Source organism: Dreissena polymorpha, chromosome 10 (genome assembly GCF_020536995.1).
Source record: "Dreissena polymorpha isolate Duluth1 chromosome 10, UMN_Dpol_1.0, whole genome shotgun sequence".
Classification (NCBI taxonomy): Eukaryota; Metazoa; Mollusca; class Bivalvia; order Myida; family Dreissenidae; genus Dreissena; species Dreissena polymorpha.
Window position 1 is genome coordinate 56854619 of NC_068364.1, and position 20882 is coordinate 56875500.

At 35.8% G+C, this 20882-nt stretch overlaps 2 protein-coding genes across 2 annotated transcripts in view; one reads left to right on the top strand and one right to left on the bottom strand.

Annotated features, from left to right (window-relative positions):
• Positions 1-13063, bottom strand: part of LOC127847347 (alanine--tRNA ligase, cytoplasmic-like) — a 67230-nt gene extending 54167 nt beyond the window's left edge. The window contains exons 1-7 of the mRNA XM_052379200.1: positions 12465-13063; positions 9888-10076; positions 7908-8053; positions 7255-7446; positions 4852-4996; positions 3425-3570; positions 553-661 (exon numbers count right to left, since the gene is read on the bottom strand). Of these exons, the coding sequence (XP_052235160.1) occupies positions 553-661; positions 3425-3570; positions 4852-4996; positions 7255-7446; positions 7908-8053; positions 9888-10076; positions 12465-12683 (1146 nt within the window). The 5' untranslated portion in view covers positions 12684-13063. The remainder of the gene's footprint in view (positions 1-552; positions 662-3424; positions 3571-4851; positions 4997-7254; positions 7447-7907; positions 8054-9887; positions 10077-12464) is intronic.
• An 85-nt stretch (positions 13064-13148) lies between these two features.
• LOC127849143 (acyl-CoA 6-desaturase-like) overlaps positions 13149-20882 on the top strand; it is a 40998-nt gene continuing 33264 nt past the window's right edge. The window contains exons 1-2 of the mRNA XM_052381862.1: positions 13149-13270; positions 18031-18559. Coding sequence (XP_052237822.1) covers positions 18377-18559 — 183 coding nt within the window. The 5' untranslated portion in view covers positions 13149-13270; positions 18031-18376. The remainder of the gene's footprint in view (positions 13271-18030; positions 18560-20882) is intronic.

Consider the following 20882-nt stretch of genomic DNA (forward strand, 5'->3'; position numbering starts at 1 on the left):
TCGCAATCACAGCACCCAGTCAAATGTAATCACAGCACCCAGTCAAATGCAATCACAGCAGCCAGTCAAATGCAATCACACCAACCAGTCAAATGCAATCACACCAACCAGTCAATCACACCACCCAGTCCAATTCAATCACAACAACCAGTCAAATGCAATGACAGCACCCATTCAATCGCAATCACACCACCCAGTCAAATGCAACCACAGCACCCATTTAATCGCAATCACAGCACCCAGTCAAATGTAATCACAGCACCCAGTCAAATGCAATCACAGCACCCAGTCAAATGCAATCACAGCAACCAGTCAAATGCAATCACACCACCCAGTCAATCACACCACCCAGTCCAATTCAATCACACCAACCAGTCAAATGCAATGACAGCACCCATTCAATCGCATTCACACCACCCAGTCAAATGCAATCACAGCACCCAGTCAAATGCAATCACACCACCCATTCAATTGCAATCACACCACCCAGTCAAATGCAATCACACCACCTGATCAGTATGATGATGGCAGCTATATCAGTACAATGCTTACCAGAGTCTCAACAACGGGCTGCACAAGTTTGCCCATCAAGCCAGGTCGAATGTTCAACACATGATGACACTGGTGTAGGGCCCTGTCTATCACAAAACGTACTCTTGATCTACAAGAAAACATTCCCATACTATACTACCAAAAAAAGTCTATCACTGCATCATTGCAAGAAAACCTTTATTTATAATTACCATTCAAAGTCTACCACTTTACAAGACATAGTATTTGCCTGTAACATAATATTTCATTGTTTGTTTACAGACATAGTCTTTGTCTATGAGAAAAAAAATCATTATTAAATAGCAGACATTATTTTCCTGCAAGATTTTTTATTTTTATTTCTGACATAGCTTTGTCAACAAGAATACTTTTCATTATTTTAATTGCCAGACGGTGTCATTCTCTAAAGGAGAACATTTTTTTGTTTGTTAATTACCAGATATAGACTTTGTCTGCAAGAAAACATTTTTTAAATAAATAACTATCAGATGCAGTCTTTGCCTGCCATAAAATATTGTGTTGTAATAATTGAAATTGATGTTTAAAAGACTATTTTCTTTATCAGCAATCTGCACATTTAAACAATATATTTTTTTTATAAAACAGACATCCAAACAATAATATTTTACAATACAGACATCCAAACAATAATATTTTACAATACAGACATCCAAACAATAATATTTTACAATACAGACATCCAAACAATAATAAAGAATTATACCTGACAGGGGTTTTTTTTACTAAGAAAGTGACACCGATATTCGGCGTCTTCCCCTACCAGAATTTTTCCCCTTAAAATACAATTTCCCCACCAAAAATATCATTTTTCACCAAAATATAATATTTTCTCTCAAAGAAATGTTTATTTTTCCTTGGGGCATTCGACAATTATCCAATTTGCACCATGTACAACGAATTCGCGCTCTCTCTCTCCAGACGAACACACAACATCTGGGAATCCCAGTTATTCTAAATATAGCTCTTAAATAACGTCATGTAAACTGGGCAACTAATCGTAATTATCATGTGACTATTTTACTGGATACCGGTCTTGCGCGAGAAGGGTGTTTCGTCAATTAATTACCGGAAACCAGTCGAATTTTCATCCGGGCTATGTGCAAGCCGAGGTATAAACGTGAAAACAGAAAAAAATGTCTCACAATTAGCGTTCTTACACAAACACAATAAAACATTCGAACTCAAAAGATACTGAACGCATCCAGGCATTTTTTAAGTAAGAATCATCGAAAACCGTTATAACCCAGCAGGATTCTGAGGTAATCAACATCGAACATTGTGAAAGTGAAAGTAGACAATCGGCAGCTGCCGCTCCTTTCCCTTCCAATACTGTAGCAAATCAAGATCGTCAACCCATTCATCATGAAATTGAAATCACAAAATTGACATCGTCCCCCGGCCCCAGTACAAAAATATAGTTGAAAACATTTCCCATTATTAGATCTACACCTGCAACTTTATTAAGGACTTTGACTTTAATACCTGTTAAATGTGTTTAAGAACAAAAAGGACAGAGACAAGTCTCTTTTGATGAGTTATAGACATTGAAATGAACAGTTTTTATTTTTTCCCTTAATATCTCTCTTTCGCACTCTTTTTTTCCCCTTTCACCCAGCGTCCAGCGTCTTCCCCTTTCTCTAAAAAAAACCCCTGCCTGATATTGTGAAGAAAATTATCAGGATGAATAGTTTTTGTTTTACAGTCTAATGAAACTGGCTGTTATTTGCACATAAAAAACACATAAATGCACGCAAAATATTGTTATTTGTAAATGACATCTTTTACTTGAATTCAATCAAGTGTCCTTGTGATAAACTTATATAAACACAAACTATTTTCAGTCAGGTGAATATTACTTAACAGCATTGAATATGATATATGCTTTGTGTCTGACCATAATATCAACAAATGGGAAGCAGTTAATTTCCAGGCCATATAATTTTTATTTTATTTGTTCTTGTTTTCAACAGTATTTCAGTGTTTCACAAAGATCACTTAACCTTGTCACATTTGTACTGGGTTAGCTGGTCTACAAGTTTTAACCCTTTACTAATTAGATACGTATTTTGATGGATGTGTAGTCCCATCAAAAGTTAAATTTTATTAAATACCTTTCATATTAAATTCAAGTTTTAAAGGCTTTCATTTACAACCTTAGATACTGATGAGAAGCAAACAGCATGAAACTTGAACAGACTGCGAGTTACTCACAGGATGTTCTGGTTTTATGCTGGTTGCAAAAGCCATTTTTAATATGCTTCTTATGGGGTAAATGGTTAAGTGCACATATTTTCTCTCTTGGATGACAAATGCCCTACTACAGTAAGAGGTAGGGGGTAAAGAAATAATACCAATCACCATATAAGGAAGTTTCAGGTATATTTCCAACAGTCCTTTGCTTTGCAGTTAAGTGTCTATAAACTAAGCTTGCTGGCCAAGTTTGTTATAAAGCTGTCAAATATTAACCTGACCCTTCTGACCTTTATGCATCAATATACTAAAATACTGTTAGAATTGCCATACGGTACTAGTTCTGTAACAGTAGTGATTTAAATAGATTGAATGGTATGGTAATACGGTTATGAACAAAACAGAAGCATTACAAAATCAAAATTAAAGCAAATTAATGCTTATGGAATTGGCAAGTGCAATCTAAATATTGTCAAGCTATAATAAATTGGGAAAAAAACGCCTGGCCACCAAGAGGAAATGTTTCGATTCCCACTCTTTAGATCTACCATTCATAAATTACTGGTTCTACCCAGAAAATGGACTTACGCGCATTTTAATATGCATTAAGCTTTTGATGCAATCAAGATTAATTAAATAGGTTTTAACTAAACTAACATACTCGAGACCCTGTCTCCCTGGTAACAGCCCGTCAGCAATGCACACAGCGGCCATACGAGTGTGGTCGGCCAGGATACGGTAGCCTGTGTCTACACCCCCTGTGTCGTCTGTGCCTGTCTTGTCACCATACTGAGGCAAACCCGTTTCCTGTGGGATTTGGAATATGTAAAAAAGTATGTTTTTACAAAAAAGGTCATCAAAACAGCAAATTTACATAAATTCAATTACAAGGTGGTTAGTCTATCTGTGCCAGTTTTGTCATCATATTGGGGCAAACCTGTTTCCTGCATGAATTAAAGAATATAAATAAAGAGGTTTTTTTACAAAACGGTCATTAAAGTAGCAAATGTATACATATATTGTAAACTGGTTAGTCGAATAAACTTAGTTTAATTACCAAATGTAGAATTTTTCTATAAGAAAATATGTCATTGTTCAGTACCAGACATAGTTGTTACCTGCAAGAAAACATGTATTTTTTCAATTATTACACTGCAACATTTTCTTCCAGAAAACATTAAATTATTAATTACCAGTTTTTTTTATGGAAACAGACAAACTGACATACAAACCACCCAATTACCCCCCTCCCTCCTCTGAAACTTCCTTTGCATAGTATATCATGATATAGTGCCTTACCTACACATGGTCATAAAATTGCATTGCTTAATGCTTAATTGGTTAATTAACATTAAAGTATATTTCAAAAAATTATTTGTATGTACATCAATAGTGAATGTATCGGTATATGATACTCAAGTATGTATATTTATTTTATGCTCATCGGTGGTTTATAGAGAATTAAAACTGATAATTTAACTGTTTCAAACAGTGAAAATTAACAGTGAAAATTATCGATAATTTTCACTGTTTACTGTAAAAATTACGTCATTTATTTGACGAAAGGACGTCATTATCCCAGCGAAATTCTTTAGTTAAACTCTTTAACAATGTATATAAAGTGTGAAAAAAAGCATAAAATAAAAAGAAAATTTGTTGGATTCTATGGAATATCGATTTTAATTCACTCGTGATCATAGAAAAAATATATTTTCTATGATCACTCGGGAATTAAAATTGATAATCCACCAAATCCAACAAATATGCTCTATATAATTGAGGAAATCTGTTATGTGTCTTCATATTTACAACCATGCTGTCCTTTAGGTATATGGCGAAAATCAATAAAAAACAAAAAAACAAACATAATGAGCCATACTCTGTGAAAAGTGGGTTTAATAAATGTTCATAAAGTGTCATCCCAGTCTGCACATACTAATCAGTAAACAAAAAACATCATTACAGCAGAAAGTGTGATCCCTGATTAGCCTGTGCAGACAACACTTTATGCACATTAATTAAACCCCCTTTTCATAGAGCACGGCCCATATCACCCATCGGTACAACAGACTTATTATTGGTACCCACCTTGTGCATGGCGTTGAATATTGGCCAGAACAGATCAGTGTTATAGTTGGACCTGGTTCCCTGTAACACTGCACAGAGCCTCTCCAGCCCCATACCTGTGTCCACATGGCAGCTGGGTAGTGGAACTAGCTGTGTGGAGCTCAACCTGCAATCAGAGATGTATGTATCAAGGACTATAAACCATGTTCTATGAAAACTGGGCTTTATTCACTTACATAAAGCGTTTATTAGCCTGTGAGATTCTGCACAGGCTAATCAAGGAGGATACTTTCTGCCTAAACTTGATTTTTGTTGAGAAGAGACTTACTTTAAAGGAAACAAGGGACAAAATTGTCACAAAACCAGGTTTTCATTGTGAAAAAAAATCTGATAAAGGGAGACAACTCAAACTGAACTTTTGAAATGAACAAACAAAATTAACCCCCTTTGTAAGTTTGTTTTAAAATAAATATATTTTTAGTCGTGGCGACCTTGACATTGGAAATATTGACGTGATTCTTTCGTGCGACACACCGTCCCATGATGGTGAACAAATGTGCCAAATGATTTTAAAATCTCATAATGAATGACATAGTTATAGCCCAGACAAGCTCATTTATGGCTATTTTTTACCTTTGAAATCAAAGTGTGACCTTGACCTTGGAGATATTGATGAATTTTTTCGCACGACACACCGTCTAATGATGGTTAACAAATGTGCCAAATGATTTTAAAATCTCACAATGAACGACAAAGTTATTGCCCGGACAAGCTTGTTCCGCCAGCCAGCCAGCCAGCCAGCCAGCCAGCCCGCCCGCATTCGCCAATCTAATAACCAGTTTTTTTCCTTCGGAAAACCTGGTTAACAATCCATACCAAAGGAAAGTGTTGTCCCTGATTAAACAGTGTGGACATATGTGAAACTTGTGTAAGTGCATTCTTTTTTTAAAGGCTGATTCTGGCCATAGAGTGTGGTACACTTGCACCTTATCATGGCCAAAATTCCAATTTACTCACCAGTCACAGCAAATGAGTAAATAACCTGAATATTAAATTGGCAATTAGGACACGCGTTCTGGAAATTATTCCATTTTTTTTTATGCTTTTCGGTAGTTTATAGGAGATATCAGTGAATTAAAATAATTCACTGTTTCAAAAGTGAAAATTAACAGTACAAATTATTGATTATTTTCACAGTTTCCCTGTGAAATGACGTCGTTTTTTGACATCATGATGTCATTTTTGTTATACGCAATTTAAAATCACTTGAAAACATAAAAGAAAAAGAAAATTTGTTGGATTCGGTGGAATATCGATTTTAATTCACTCCTGAATTAAAATACCTCGGGAAATTTTACTAGTGTTCTCTGTGGGCAGGTGGAGTTATGAGCAAACTGCAACTGATAGTCTTACATTGTTGATTGGTAGAATTTGTTGATTATATTGATGGTATGTTTAATACATGTATTATGTTTGTACCATGGCTTGGACTCATTATATGTAGCCAGATATTACATTTATTTCAGTAGCATATTTTGTTGTTATAGTTACATGACCACCTCTCTGAGGTTAAAGTAAGAATCTTTTTATAACATTTAGTGCCAAACATGCATTTGAGAAAATTTGAATGATAAATTAAAAATTGCAAAACATTTTGGCCGTGCTCTGTGAAAAGGGGGTTTAATGCATGTGTGTAAAGTGCCACACAGGCTAATCAGAGACAAAACTCCGCTTTTATGATATTTTACATTTCAAGTAAGTCTCTTCTTAGCATAATAAATTAAGTTTTTCCGAAAAGTGTCATCCCTGATAAGCCTGTGCGGACTGCACTGGGTAATCTGGGAAACACTTTACGCACATGCATTAAACCCCTTTTCACAGAGCACGGCTCATTTGTTTGTGTGTGCATGTGTGTTTGCTTTCCTTTTTGAAGGTTGGTCAGAAGAGCATGTGAAAAGCATTGAAGTAAACAAAAGACTACTTAACAATCTTGATGAAATTAAGTCAATAATATAACATAAATTACAGGCAAATATTTTAACACAAACTAAGATGTTTTATTAACTAAGTTCTTACATATATTTCTTAAAAAAAGACTGGTCATTTCAGAGAGATGGAAAGATATCACATGCAATAACTTTTGTACAGATAGGCTTAACCCTTTCCCCTATAAGAGGCAAAGTGAAAATGGCTATTGCAACCAGCATAAATCCAGAACAGTCTGCGAGTAATTTGCAGTCTCTTGTTTTATGCTGTTTGCTGCTCATCAGTATCTAAGGGTTGCAGACGAAGCCTTCAAAACTTTAATCTAGTAAGAAAGTTCTTTATTTAAATATAACTCTCTAAGGGACTACAAATGCGTCAAAATACATATCCAAGTGGTAAAGGATTAAACCACAAAAGGAGATACTTGAAGGCAGATACCTGTTAAACTGCATGAACACGAGGTTCCAGATCTCAATCACGCATGGGGAACCAGTGTTCACCAGGTGGGCACAATTACCCGCCATTGTGTGGTCGTAGTGGATTTCTGTGCAGGGCCCACAAGGTCCCGTCTCGCCCATTTCCCAGAAATTGTCACGCATACCAAACGGTAGAATATGGTCAGCTGGTATCCTGGAGAACATTTGAATCGCATTCTTGACAACTGGGCTTAAAGCATGTGCGTAAAGCAATGTCCAACTTTAGCCTGTGCAGTCTGCACAGGCTAATCAGAGACAACACTTTATCCTGCTACTAAATTGTAAGTTTAAAGAAAATCTCTTATTAGCGAAAGTCAAGTTAAGACGGAAAGTGTCGTGTATGATTAACCTGTGCAGACTGTACAGGCTTCTATTTGGCTGCAACTTTTCCTTCATAAATTCGCATACAATAACCAAATTTAGAATATTTTGCATAAAAAAGTCAAATTTGGCTAACAAAAATGATAAGCCAGACGAGGCCCTGCTTGATTTCCCAAGTTGACGAAGTTGTGAGCTTTCAAACAAAATAGAATGCCCTTACAAATTGTATGGGCCATTCACAATGAGGAAGTTTATATATCCATCTGTAGAACTACATGCCCATTGTCCACTCACCCTAATTGTCTCCATATTTCCGCTGTCTGAAGATCAGGTTTCAAGGCCAGGTCTGTATCACCCTTGAAGTAGCTAAAATACAGGCAATCCTTCCTTAACTTGTATACGTCAAGGAGAAGATGTAGGGCCATGGCACAGGCCTCATCCTGTAAAGTTTTCATACATAAATGATTGCTTGTATTAGAGCCTTGTTTTGAGATATGGGCTTATATGGGCTTAATGCATGTGTGTATTTAAAAAAAATATTTTTAACCTATTTATTTAAGCTCGATTGCGTAACAAGCCTAAGCTTATAAATTATGAAACGCTCTCGAGTCCGTGTCCTTGGTGTCTATGGGGGAGATCTAAAGAACACTCCCACAGTGGGGATCGAACCTGTGACCTCTCGATCGCTACATGTAGGCGGACACCATATGTGTAGTTTCATCCCAGATTAGCCTCAGCAGTAAAATAATTAAAAACAAGGGACAAAATTGTCACAAAACCAGGTTTTCATTGTGAAAAAAAAATCTGATAAAGGGAGAAAACTCAAACTGAACTTTTGAAATGACCAAAAAAAATTAACCCCCTTTGTAAGTTTTTTTTTTTTTTTTAAATATATTTTTAGTCGTGGCGACCTTGACATTGGAGATATTGACGTGATTCTTTCGTGGGACACACCGTCCCATGATGGTGAACAAATGTGCCAAATGATTTTAAAATCTCACAATGAATGACATAGTTATGGCCAGGACAAGCTCATTTATGGCCATTTTTGACCTTTGAACTCAAAGTGTGACCTTGACCTTGGAGATATCGACGTAATTATTTCGCGCGACACACCGTCCAATGATGGTGAACAAATGTGCCAAATGATTTTAAAATCTGACGATGAACGACATAGTTATGGCTCGGACAAGCTCATTTATGGCCATTTTTGACCTTTGAACTCAAAGTGTGACCTTGACCTTGGAGATATCGATAAGCCCGGACAAGCTTATTCCGCCAGCCCGCCAGCCAGCCAGCCCGCCAGCCAGCCAGCCAGCCCGCCCGCATTCGCCAATCTAATAACCAGTTTTTTCCTTCGGAAAACCTGGTTAAAAACACACAAACATTACACACGTTTTACCTTAATGTGTACACTTCTTTTACAGATAAATCTGTTATATAATGATATAATAACAGGGGTTTTTTTCCTTCTTTGGGACCCGCCGAAAATCGGCCCTTTCCCCTCGGATTTTTTTTTCCCCTCAGCTGGTAAAATTTCCCCTAGATTTAATTTTCCCCCTAAAAAAAAAAAAAAAAAAAAAAAAAAATTTTTTTTTTTTTTTTTTTTTTTTTTTCCTTTAAATATATAAGTTATCCTGATCCACTGTAGAAACTAGAAAAATCTTGCATAATTAAATTATCTGTTGCCTTGAATTTGTTTTAAAAATAGTAAAATATGTTAAATTGATTATTTTAGACTTTGCTTATTTTCCCCCAAGATCCAGCTTTTCGCACAATTTTTTCCCCCAAAATTCGACGTTTCGCGCGATTTTTTTCCCCTCAAAAAAGGCCAGGCCCTTTCCCCAAAATCAGATAAAAACCCCTGAATAAGTTTTACTGGAGGTCAGTTCTTCTATATTATGTGCGCATTAACTCAAGCAAAAAACATAACACTCCACATTGTTTAACCCTTTACCACTTTGATACGTATTTTTACGCATTTGTAGTCCCTAAGAAAGTGTAATAGCATTAAAGACATTTTTTTACTAGATTCAAGTTTTAAAGGCTTCATTTCCAACCCTTAGATACTGATGAGCAGCAAACAGCACAAAATCTGAACAAACTGCGAGTTACTCGCAGGCTGTTCTGGTTTTATGCTGTTTGCACAAAGCCTTTTTCACGTTGCCTCTGAGTGGGAAAGGGTTAAGTTAGTTAAATTATGATCAGTTACTCTGCCAATACATATCTAATGCCGATATGTTTATTGAATCTAATTAAAATCATACAACTTACTTTGAAGTAATCTCCAAAAGACCAGCTGCCTAGCATCTCAAAGAATGTGTGATGAGTCAGGTCATACCCAACATCATCCAGGTCATTATGTTTACCCCCGACCCTCACACACTTCTGACTGTTAGCCACCCTTTGATAGCCGGCAAGCTCTGAGGTGATGGGGGCAGTTCCTAGAAAGATTGGTTTGAACTGAAAAATACAAACAGCATGGCCATGATGGCTCTAAAAAGCTCACTTGTAATTACAAAATACACCAATTGTTGATGACTGACCAGGTCACCTTTGTTTCACGTGGCCTTGATATCGTCAAAATAAATCTGAAAATGTTTCATCAAGATTATGTTATAAATGTAGCTTCTAGATTGGTAGTAAAGATTTAGTAAAACCTTGGTTTTTGAATGCACATGACCCTAGATACGTGTAAATTTGCATATATATCGAATAATCCAATAAAATTACATCAATTAAAAAATATTAATTCTGGTAATTTATAACGATAAATGTGTTAAATAATTTCATAAACACAAACATAGGTCTTTTTTGTACACATGTGTAAAGTGACAGTGCATAATGGAACAGAGGTTTGATTGGGCACTCTCCAGATTTAATCATAACAACCAATGGACGAGGAAATTTAAATTAAGATTGAAAGCAATATGATTCAAAGCAATGTTTTATTGCATCACATGCAGCCATGCAAAACAATGCTTCATGGGGAATTTAGGAAAACCAGGCCAAATTGAAAGTGAATTTTTGTTACCAAATACCCTGGGTTTCCATGTAACTAAATTAATCATCTGGATTTCTTGTTTAATTTCTTTTTCCCAGTTACATTTTGTTTTGATTGCAATTTAGCAAAAAATATTTTAATACATGCCGTCTACATAACACTGAAATGAAACATGCCTAGTGAAATTTTTCAAAGATGTCATTTCAAAAGATCGATAGCACATAGTAACGGCGAGTGAAACACATCTAAACACATGCTATCTGTCCCACCATTATTTAAATCAAATTATAAATAATCACATTTAAACTGCCAAATGCCAAAATAATGTTTAAAAAGTCTCTAATCGATTATAATTGAGCAATTATGCAATCAGTAAAATGGGAGCCGCCATTTTTGAATCACAAGAAAACACTTGAGACCAAAAAACTGGAGCCAAGACCCACTTGTGTTGCATTGGATTCAATTAAGGAGTGCCTTGTATTGGATTTACAGTGATTGAGGCTCTTGTTATGTGATTACTATTTGCTTTTTAAATATCACCAAAATAAAAACTTGAATTGTTTTTCATCTTTTCTACCATCTGATCTTGGAGACAGCATTGAAGCCATACATGTCTAACATAAATGGCACTTTGCATCAGCTAATAACCCCCCCACACACACACACACACAAACACACAGCTACCCCCCTCACCCCGGTTGCTAGCCCTCCCCCCTCCAAAAACATACATGCCAGAACTCCCAATCTCGGCGGGACAGTCCTGCATTTTGGGTGTTTGTCCCAGCTTACCAATATGAGACAATTTGTTATTTGAGCTCTGTGTGGCTTAAATTTACCATTGCTTACCCTATTATTTTCCCCAATTAACAAACCATTTCTACTACTCGAGAGCACCAATGTTGTTTTTGAATTTTATCAGCGATTTATTGGCAAAGTATTGATTTTATTAGGCATTCACACCAAGGAGTTTTTACGATAGGTTTTCTAATTGCTATCAATAGATGCATCGTAGTGAAATAAAAGCCCATTGCTTTTGTATTTAATGGCCTAATCAAGTCCAAAGATATTAATATGTGGTATTCTGTGTAGTATACCACCTGAGGCTAAACAAACTGTAAAAGCACTGGTTTTGTATATCTGACAATCTAAATTCAGATTAATTGAGGATTGGTTTAATAAAAACAGTGCTGGATGCGCTTATCATGTTACACCATTTACACATGTTTAATTGGGACCTCTAGCTGTCTCCGTTGGATGTCAAATAGATATGTGCCCAACATTTCACTTATGGTCATCTGCATAGTACACAAATGATAATGTGTTTACTGCCTATAAATGGAGAACGTTTGTGTTCATTAATTTCTTTAACACATTTATTGTCAAAATTGGCAAGATATTACAAGTTTTTGTAAGTAATAAACTGATAACTGACTATAGTAAAGATAGCATGATTGATTGCTTTAGGTGTCCTGCTTATGGTCAAATGTCTTGACATTTTTAAAGTATTGTCCCAATTTGGACCTGAAAAATTCTGGAATGAATGTCCCAACACACCTGTCAATAATACCCACAAGGGGAGTTAGACAGTATAGATAGATAAATAAACATTACAAATTGTCAATTTGTTATACAAAATAAGTGAGTCGAAAAACTGAGGCTTTTGGGAGGGGGGTAAAAGCTTGGGAAAGGGGATAGCAGTTGGGGGGGGGGGGGGATAGCAGGGTGTCTTATAAGGGCAAGGTCATTTGTAACTTTGTAAGGACAATACACCTTTGTTTACATTAATAAATGAATTGGTGCAACTTTGAGTCAATTTTGTGTGTATGTGCTGCTATAATCATTGCTACCTGATTCATTCCAGCATTGGAGAAGTATGTTCCATCATTTGCATCTGGAATCACAGAAGATGACTTCACAAATTTGTGTCCATGGCTGTTGCAGAAGTAGTCAATGAACATACTGCGAACTGCTTTTGATTGACATTCATGTTTGTACCTCTTCACAATTTTCTGTAGAATTATTTTTTTAATCCTTGGCTCAAGCAATTTTTGACGCAGCAATGACATTTGTGTGATTGTAAAACATTAGTTTGTCCTAAAAAAATAATATCCGAAATTGATGTCAGGTTGTTAATTTGCGATTTTCAAATGATTTATACAATCGTTAGATTTGTTAAGTATCACTTATACGAAAGAATCAAGTTAGATTTGTTTTGTTTTTATAATATTAATTATTGAAATAATGTCTTTCAACAATAAAACGTCTCAAAAACTGTTTTGTCTTTTTTGCTACTGCTTGTGCTAAAATTTATAATCAGAGTAGTCATTCCTGAAAATAGGTTACATTACAACACAATTCGCATCTGTACGGTCAATTATATTCTTTTCAATTATACATTAAGATATTTCATCGAACATTTTGTAGTAATTCTCATCATTTTTATTGATTCATTCTCTTTTGAATAAAGTTGAGCTTTACGGATAGCCAGTATTAATAGTATTATTATTAAATATCAGTGTAGCCTATGAAGCAGACTGCCGGTTTGCGAAAATTACAAGTAATAATACTCACAGAACATATGACATAACATTACAGTTGCTACATACGCATGAACATTATCTTTAGATCTCTCGTGACTGTTGTATGGCAAAAGGTAGGATGCTTAATTTCTTTTGATAGTAAATACAAATTTTGTTCTAAACGTGTTATTTCGAGGTTTGCTTTTTTTGCAGTGACAATGACCTTTAGCATTTTTTGCAGTGTAAAACACAGGGACATTAAAAAAAATTGTGTATCCCGGTGTGACCCAAATTCGACGATATAACGGTTACATAAAGCAATATTAAGCAAATAATGAAAGAACTTATGTAGCACAAAATAATAATTTTGAACTCGGCTATAATACTTTTGAAATGATTCCAAGACAATAGTCATCCATTTAAATTTAAATCGATAAAAATGGAACATCGTCGAATTAAGGTGTCGTCGAATTTGGGTTACGGTAGGACATATATACTATACATATATATGCATATTACATATATACAATTTTTTAATGTCCCTGTGGTGTAAAATAAAATTCCAAATGCAAAGCTTGGCTACATAGTCATAACATAGGCCTTGACAGTCATTATTCACTGAGCATGGTGACATGCCAAGACTGTTATGTAAGGCTTACATAACTTTTTTTATTCAAATATCTCGCTCCTTTGTTATTTTATGTTTAAACAGTTACACTTTAGAAGACATCATACTTATTCATAGGAAGTGAGAGCTACTAAAAATCAGTTTGAAAAGAAATTTCCAAATTAACTTCTTTACTTTTTTTAGATTTTTTGTTGACATCTGCTTGAGGGCTCTTGGGTCATACATTATAATTCTTGTTCAAATGTGTGGGGTTGCACACCAGCTATTCATTATCACCTGCTTGTGGTGGAGGTTAAATAAAAAACACATGTGAATTATTTTTACTTCAAGTATGTTTTCTAGCTAGTTTTACTTTAAAATACCATTATGTAGAACTTTTTATGCCCCCCTTCGAAGAAGAGGGGGTATATTGCTTTGCACATGTCGGTCGGTAGGTCTGTCGGTCCGTCCACCAGGTGGTTTCCGAATGATAACTCAAGAACGCTTGGGCCTAGGATCATGAAACTTGGTAGGAATATTGATCATGATTCGCAGATGACCCCTATTGATTTTGAGGTCACTAGGTCAAAGGTCAAGGTCACAGTGACCCCAATAGGTAAAATGGTTTCCGGATGATAACTCAAGAACGCTTAGGCCTAGGATCATGAAACTTGATAGGTAGATTGATCATGACTCGCAGATGACCCCTATTGATTTTCAGGTCACTAGGTCAAAGGTCAAGGTCACAGTGACCCGAAATAGTAAAATGGTTTCCGGATGATAGCTCAAAAACGCTTATGCCTAGGATCATGAAACTTCATAGGTACATTGATCACGACTGACAGATGACCCCTATTAATTTTCAGGTCACTAGGTCAAAGGTCAAGGTCAAAAAACATATTCACACAATGGCTGTCACTACAACGGAGAGCCCATATGGGGGGCATGCATGTTTTACAAACAGCCTTTGTTCTGTCTTGAGCTTACATGTTTCTCCAATAACATATGAGACAAAGCTTTGAAACTTAAAACTTACCACAGTTGTTCACGATCATCTGAGGATCAGTCACATTATCTCACATATAAGAAATATAACCCTAGAAGTAAGGTAAAGGTCATACATTGAGGTTAAAAATCCCATATTTGTTGATTTGATGATTTATTCATATCACTATGCATCAAGGGATTCTGTAATATTTTCTACAATTGTTAACATTTGTCTTCTTGTGTGTCAACGGTAAGACTCAGATCTCTTGGGTCAAGGTCAAGATCATACACCCAGGTCAAATGCTACAACTTTGCAACTTCATATTTAGTGTAAAATAACACCTGATTTTATTATAATCATGGGCATTTAAGGTATTTCTTTTTCAATCCATCTCTTATCCCTGTCAGGTTCAGGTAGATTTTACTGTTTTGTCTGGCACCAACACAACTTCATACTACTCTAAGGAAAGATGGTCAATGATGCCATTTCAATTATCTCTCAGTTATATAAGAAACATGTATGTAAACAATAAGAATCAAATTGAAGATATCACAGCGATGTTTCTTCCTTCTTTATAAAGAACCGGAAAACGGCACTTATACCCAATTAGGAAAAACCTTCAAATTTCTCAATTGCCGTCAAAAAAATTGCCAATTGAAGGTTTAAAAAAATAAAAAATGCAACAATTAGTTAGTTTCCCTATGCAGCTCTATGGCTTGAACCTAAGTAAATATAATATTGACAACTTGATAACATTTAGCTTTAAGGTAATTGGGAGCAAAAAATCAAATACACCAATTTCCCAAAATGAAGACTTAACACCGCGCATTTTTCGATTTTCATGTTTTTTGCCCGCACAATTTTCCCAACTGGTCTGGTACCGGACGTTTTTCCTATTGGGCAAAAAAATTCGCTGTATTAGGATAATCTTTTGTAGTTTATCTGACACCCATGAAAATTAAACTAGTTCTATTAATAACTTATCTAGATAACCAGTATGAAACACTCGTATTTTAACACTCATCAGTGAGTACAATCTGATTATATAGTTAACATTGTTTATGCGTATCATATCATTTGTATTCATTTTATTATCTCAAGATATCATTTATTGAGCATGTGTCCTCTAATGAGAACAATTAATTGCATAAATTTTACAGTGCACATGTCTCTGGTTATGAGCATTATTGGTTTTATAATCTCTTAAAGTCATCATGGCCATTCTATGGCCTTTTACAGATCAGGGTTTACGTAAAGATTTGACTTTCACATTCCCAGAGGGCAAGTTATTTTGAACGCCTGCTTCCCTCATGTTCGGAAAGGGTGTCCTAAATAATTGGGCTTTATCTTAATTTTAAGCATTTGCCTTACAACAAAATACAATAGGTATTTAAGCAAATGACTACATGTATCAAACTCAATTACTTTTTATGTCCCCCACTATAGTAGTGGGGGACATATTGTTTTTGCCCTGTCTGTTGGTCTGTACGTTGGTCTGTTTGCGCCATCTTTATAATTTTGCAATAACTTTTGCTATATTGAAGATAGCAACTTCATATTTGGCATGCATGTGTATCTCATGAAGCTGCACATTTTGAGTGGTGAAAGGTCAAGGTCATCCTTCAAGGTCAGAGGTCAAATATATGTGGCCAAAATCGCTCATTTTATGATAACTTTTGCCATATTGAAGATAGCAACGTGATATTTGGCATGCATGTGTATCTCATGGAGCTGTACATTTTGAGTGGTGAAAGGTCAAGGTCATCCTTCAAGGTCAGAGGTCAAATATGTGTGGCCCAAATCGCTTTTTTTATAAATACTTTTGCAATATTGAAGGTAGCAACTTTATATTTGGCATGCATGTGCATCTCATGGAGCTGCACATTGTGAGTGGTGAAAGGCCAAGGTCATCCTTCAAGGTCAAAGGTCAAATATATGTGGCCCAAATCGCTTATTTTATAAATACTTTTGCAATATTGAAGATAGCAACTTGATATTTGGCATGCATGTGCATCTCATGGAGCTGCACATTTTGAGTGGTGAAAGGTCAAGGTCATCCTTCAAGGTCAGAGATCAAATATATGTGGTCCAAATCGCTTATTTTATGAATACTTTTGCATTATTGAAGATAGCAATTTGATATTTGGCATGCATGTGTATCTCATGGAGCTGCACATTTTGAGTGGTGAAAGGTCAAGGTCATCCTTCACAAGGTCAAGGTCATCCTTCAAGGTCAAACGGCATATAGGGGGACATTGTGTTTCACAAACACATCTTGTTAATTATGTTTTTTAAGCAATTTTCTGAATTTGGCAATGTATTATTTTTGTAATGATCAGTTTAAAGTCTTTAAATTAATATTGATGTAAACTAAAAGGAAAACATAAGTGCCAAGAAAGATGAAGTTGTAATGGCATTCTTCTAATTGAGTCACCCATGCTACCTGCAATTGAAATCGACTTGCCCCCAAGAATTAGAACCTGATCTGTGAGAAGTAAAAGTTAAATATTGCAGATTACTGCTTCCTTTCAGACCTTTAGTTCTTCACTGTTGTCTGTGAAGAATTCCTTGACCTCTTACAGTTTTACGGTATGAGGGTGACAGAGACTTTCACAAAGACTTATTTTGTGTGAAGCCTTTTTGAAATTAGTTATTTTTCGGAGGGGCTTTTATAAGGATTTATGTGAGAGGCGTAGGAGTATTTGTCTTGGTAGAATGGTCAATCAACATTTAACACATTGCCTTTCCACCCTGTCTTGAGAAAAGCCCTTCATGTATCTGTGTTTTTGTATCTGTTTCGAGAATGTAGCTGGGACCCTTTGGATCGGAAAGAATCACTGCATTTTGACTACAATTTGGATACATGTATTAACAAAAACAAGTGCTTCAACATTGAGAAAAAAGTAATATCACAATGTATATTTAATAAGGTTCAACTTAAATAGATGGACGGGAGATGAACTAAATGTTGAGATGTAAACAAATAAAAAAATACATATATTTTTGTTGTTAAGTTCAATTTGGATTTTAAAGATCCCAATAGGGAAAAAAAAATTCCCATTGTGAATCGGGCGACATACCGGTCCCAAATTTGAACGAAAACAAACACACTGTGAATATTTTTGTTGTCCTTACCCTATCAGAATCATGTATGAAGGATTTGTGTGATATAAGTTCAATGTGAAGAACATGCCGTGTTTGAACGATGAGAACGGCCTTGGAAGGTTTGAATGGATGCTGTTGTATAAGACAAAAATTACTATTGTATAGTTACACAAGATTAACAATCTCTGCTTCAGGTCGACTTTCACATGCTACACTGCTGACAACCTCCCTGAAGTGTGATGTGTTCTGCCCTCAGTGTTAACTGGTAGATAACTGAAACTGATATTGACTGAAGTGTGATGTCGTGTGTCCTAAGTGTTAACTGGTAGTGTCCTAAGTGTTAACTGGTAGTGTCCTAAGTGTTAACCGGTACTGTAGATAACTGAAACTGATATTGAAAACTGTTGCAGCCCGACTTAAAGAGTGGATTAAAAACTAGGATATATATTCAAGACACTTTATACAAGCAGGGTGCAACAGTGATTGAAGATATAACCAATTTTTTTGAAACACTTTCTCTAATATTTCTACTACAAGACCATGGGAGAAGGTGGCCGAAGGTCGGCTATTCAAGAGTTGACCTGGTCAGAAGTCCAGAAGCATGTTTCGAGAGATGACCGGTGGATTGTGGTGGACGGAGAGGTTTACGACGTGACACACTGGTCCAGGAAGCATCCTGGGGGGTCCAGACTGATAGGCCATTATGCTGGGCAGGATGCTACAGTAAGAGCTGTTTTTACCACTCTGAACAGTGAGCTTAATAAATGACATTCTGTTATTTTACAAAGTGTTCTAGACACTAATTTTTATGCCCCCCTTCGAAGAAGAGGGGGTATATTGCTTTGCTCATGTCAGTCGGTCGGTCTGTCGGTCGGTCGGTCCGTCCACCAGGTGGTTGTCAGACGATAACTCAAGAACGCTTAATCCTAGGATCATGAAACTTCATAGGTACATTGATCATGACTCGCAGATGAACCCTATTTATTTTGAGGTCACTAGGTCAAAGGTCAAGGTCATGGTGACCCGAAATAGTAAAATGGTTTTTGAATGATAACGCATACGCCTAGGATCATGAAACTTCATGGGTAGATTGATCATGACTCGCAGATGACCCCTATTGATTTTGAGGTCACTAGTTTTGTATTTGTTGTGCTTTATAGTAATTATAAATTATAATGTGAATTGATGAGATATTTAAACTTGAATAAGTGATCAACAATACATAAGATGTTCAATATCACATAAGATTTCTAATACCAGTGTTTTTTTTCACCATTTTGGGAATGGGGCCGGGTCCCTTTAGATTGGGAAAATGTGCGGCGTTTTGACTAAAATTGGGAAATTAGTGTTGTTATTGTTTTGCTAACAATTGCTTAAAAACTAAAGATACAAGTGTGTCAACTATTATATTTACTATGGTTGATCTTATATTGATGGGGGTTGAACAAAATATTGAGATCTAAAAAAAAAATTATTATTATTTTTTTTTTTTTTTGAAACCTTCCATTGGGAATGTTTAGCTCCCATTTGGGAAAAATATATACTTTTTGCCATTGGGAATGGGTCCGGTTACCGGACCCGATTTTAAATGAAAAAAAACACTGAATACCACATAAGATTTCCAATACCACATAAGATTTCTCAGGGGAGGTATTCACATAGGTCCTTAGGAAAAATTCATTTAAATTTTTTTCTCAAGTGTCTGGGCTGGTTATTTGATACACATTTATTTTATCAACAAAATGTAAGCAAAAATTGCTGAAGTGATTACCACTAATATTTTATCTTTTTGAAAGCAGACAGCATTATATTTCACATAGACGCCGATTTTCAATAAGTAGGTCCACGGGGTGATTTTTTAAATAGAAATTAAAGTTTCTCTGATTGATTGTGACGTTACCTCAAATGTAAGATGTATAATCCAGTAACCATGTCTGAAAATTTCGAATGCAACCTTTTCTTAGTTTTGATTTGACGGTCACACAAACACAGGTAGGTAAAACCCCATTTTTCTACGTCAGAAACCTCTGTTATTACAACCCTCTGGCGTGAAATGTACAAGTTAAACATGCAATTATGCTAAAATTGTAAATTCATTTTAGATAAATCGTTACGATAATGCATGGCTATGGTGAAGTCGGTAAAAGTATGACCCATTTGATCGGATTACTGGCAATAATTACACACGATAAATGCATAATTATATACATGTATAGTTTTTAAAAAGATTAATGGAAGCAGAAATACGGCTTCAAATAATTCTTTACCAAAAAGGGTGGATGAGGTAATCGTAAGCCAACTATATGCACCTTATAAATACGCCATGAAAATCAAATGAACATTTTTAGCTCATCTATTTTTTGAAAAAAAATTATGAGCTATTTTCATCACCTTGGCGTCGGCGTCCGGTTAAGTTTTGCGTTTAGGTCCACTTTTCTCAGAAAGTATCAATGCTATTGCATTCAAACTTGGTCCACTTACTTACTATCATGAGGGGACTGGGCTGGCAAAGTTAGATAACTCTGGCGTGCATTTTGACAGAATTATGTGCCCTTTTTAGACTTAGACAATTGAGTTAAGTTTTGTGTTTAGGTCCATTTTATTCCTTAAGTATCAAAGCTATTGCTTTCATACTTGCAACACTTACTAACTATCATAAGTAGACTGTGCAGGCAAAGTAATGTAACTCTGACTGGCATTTTGACAGAATTATGTGCTCTTTTTATACTTAGAAAATTGAAAATTTGGTTATGTTTTGTGTTTAGGTCCACTTTCTTCCTACAGTATCAAAGCTATTGCTTTCATACTTGCAACACTTATTAACTATCGTAAGGGGACTGTGCAGGCAAAGTTATGTAACTCTGACTGGCATTTGGACGGAATTATGGGCCCTTTATACTTAGAAAATTGAAAGTTTGGTTAAGTTTTGTGTTTTGGTCCACTTTACCCCTAAAGTATCATAGCAGGGTCTTCCCCAGGCCATTTAAGCGCCCCTTGCCGGGGCGCTTGAATTTCGAAATCAGAGTCCCCGGGGCGCTTGAAATTT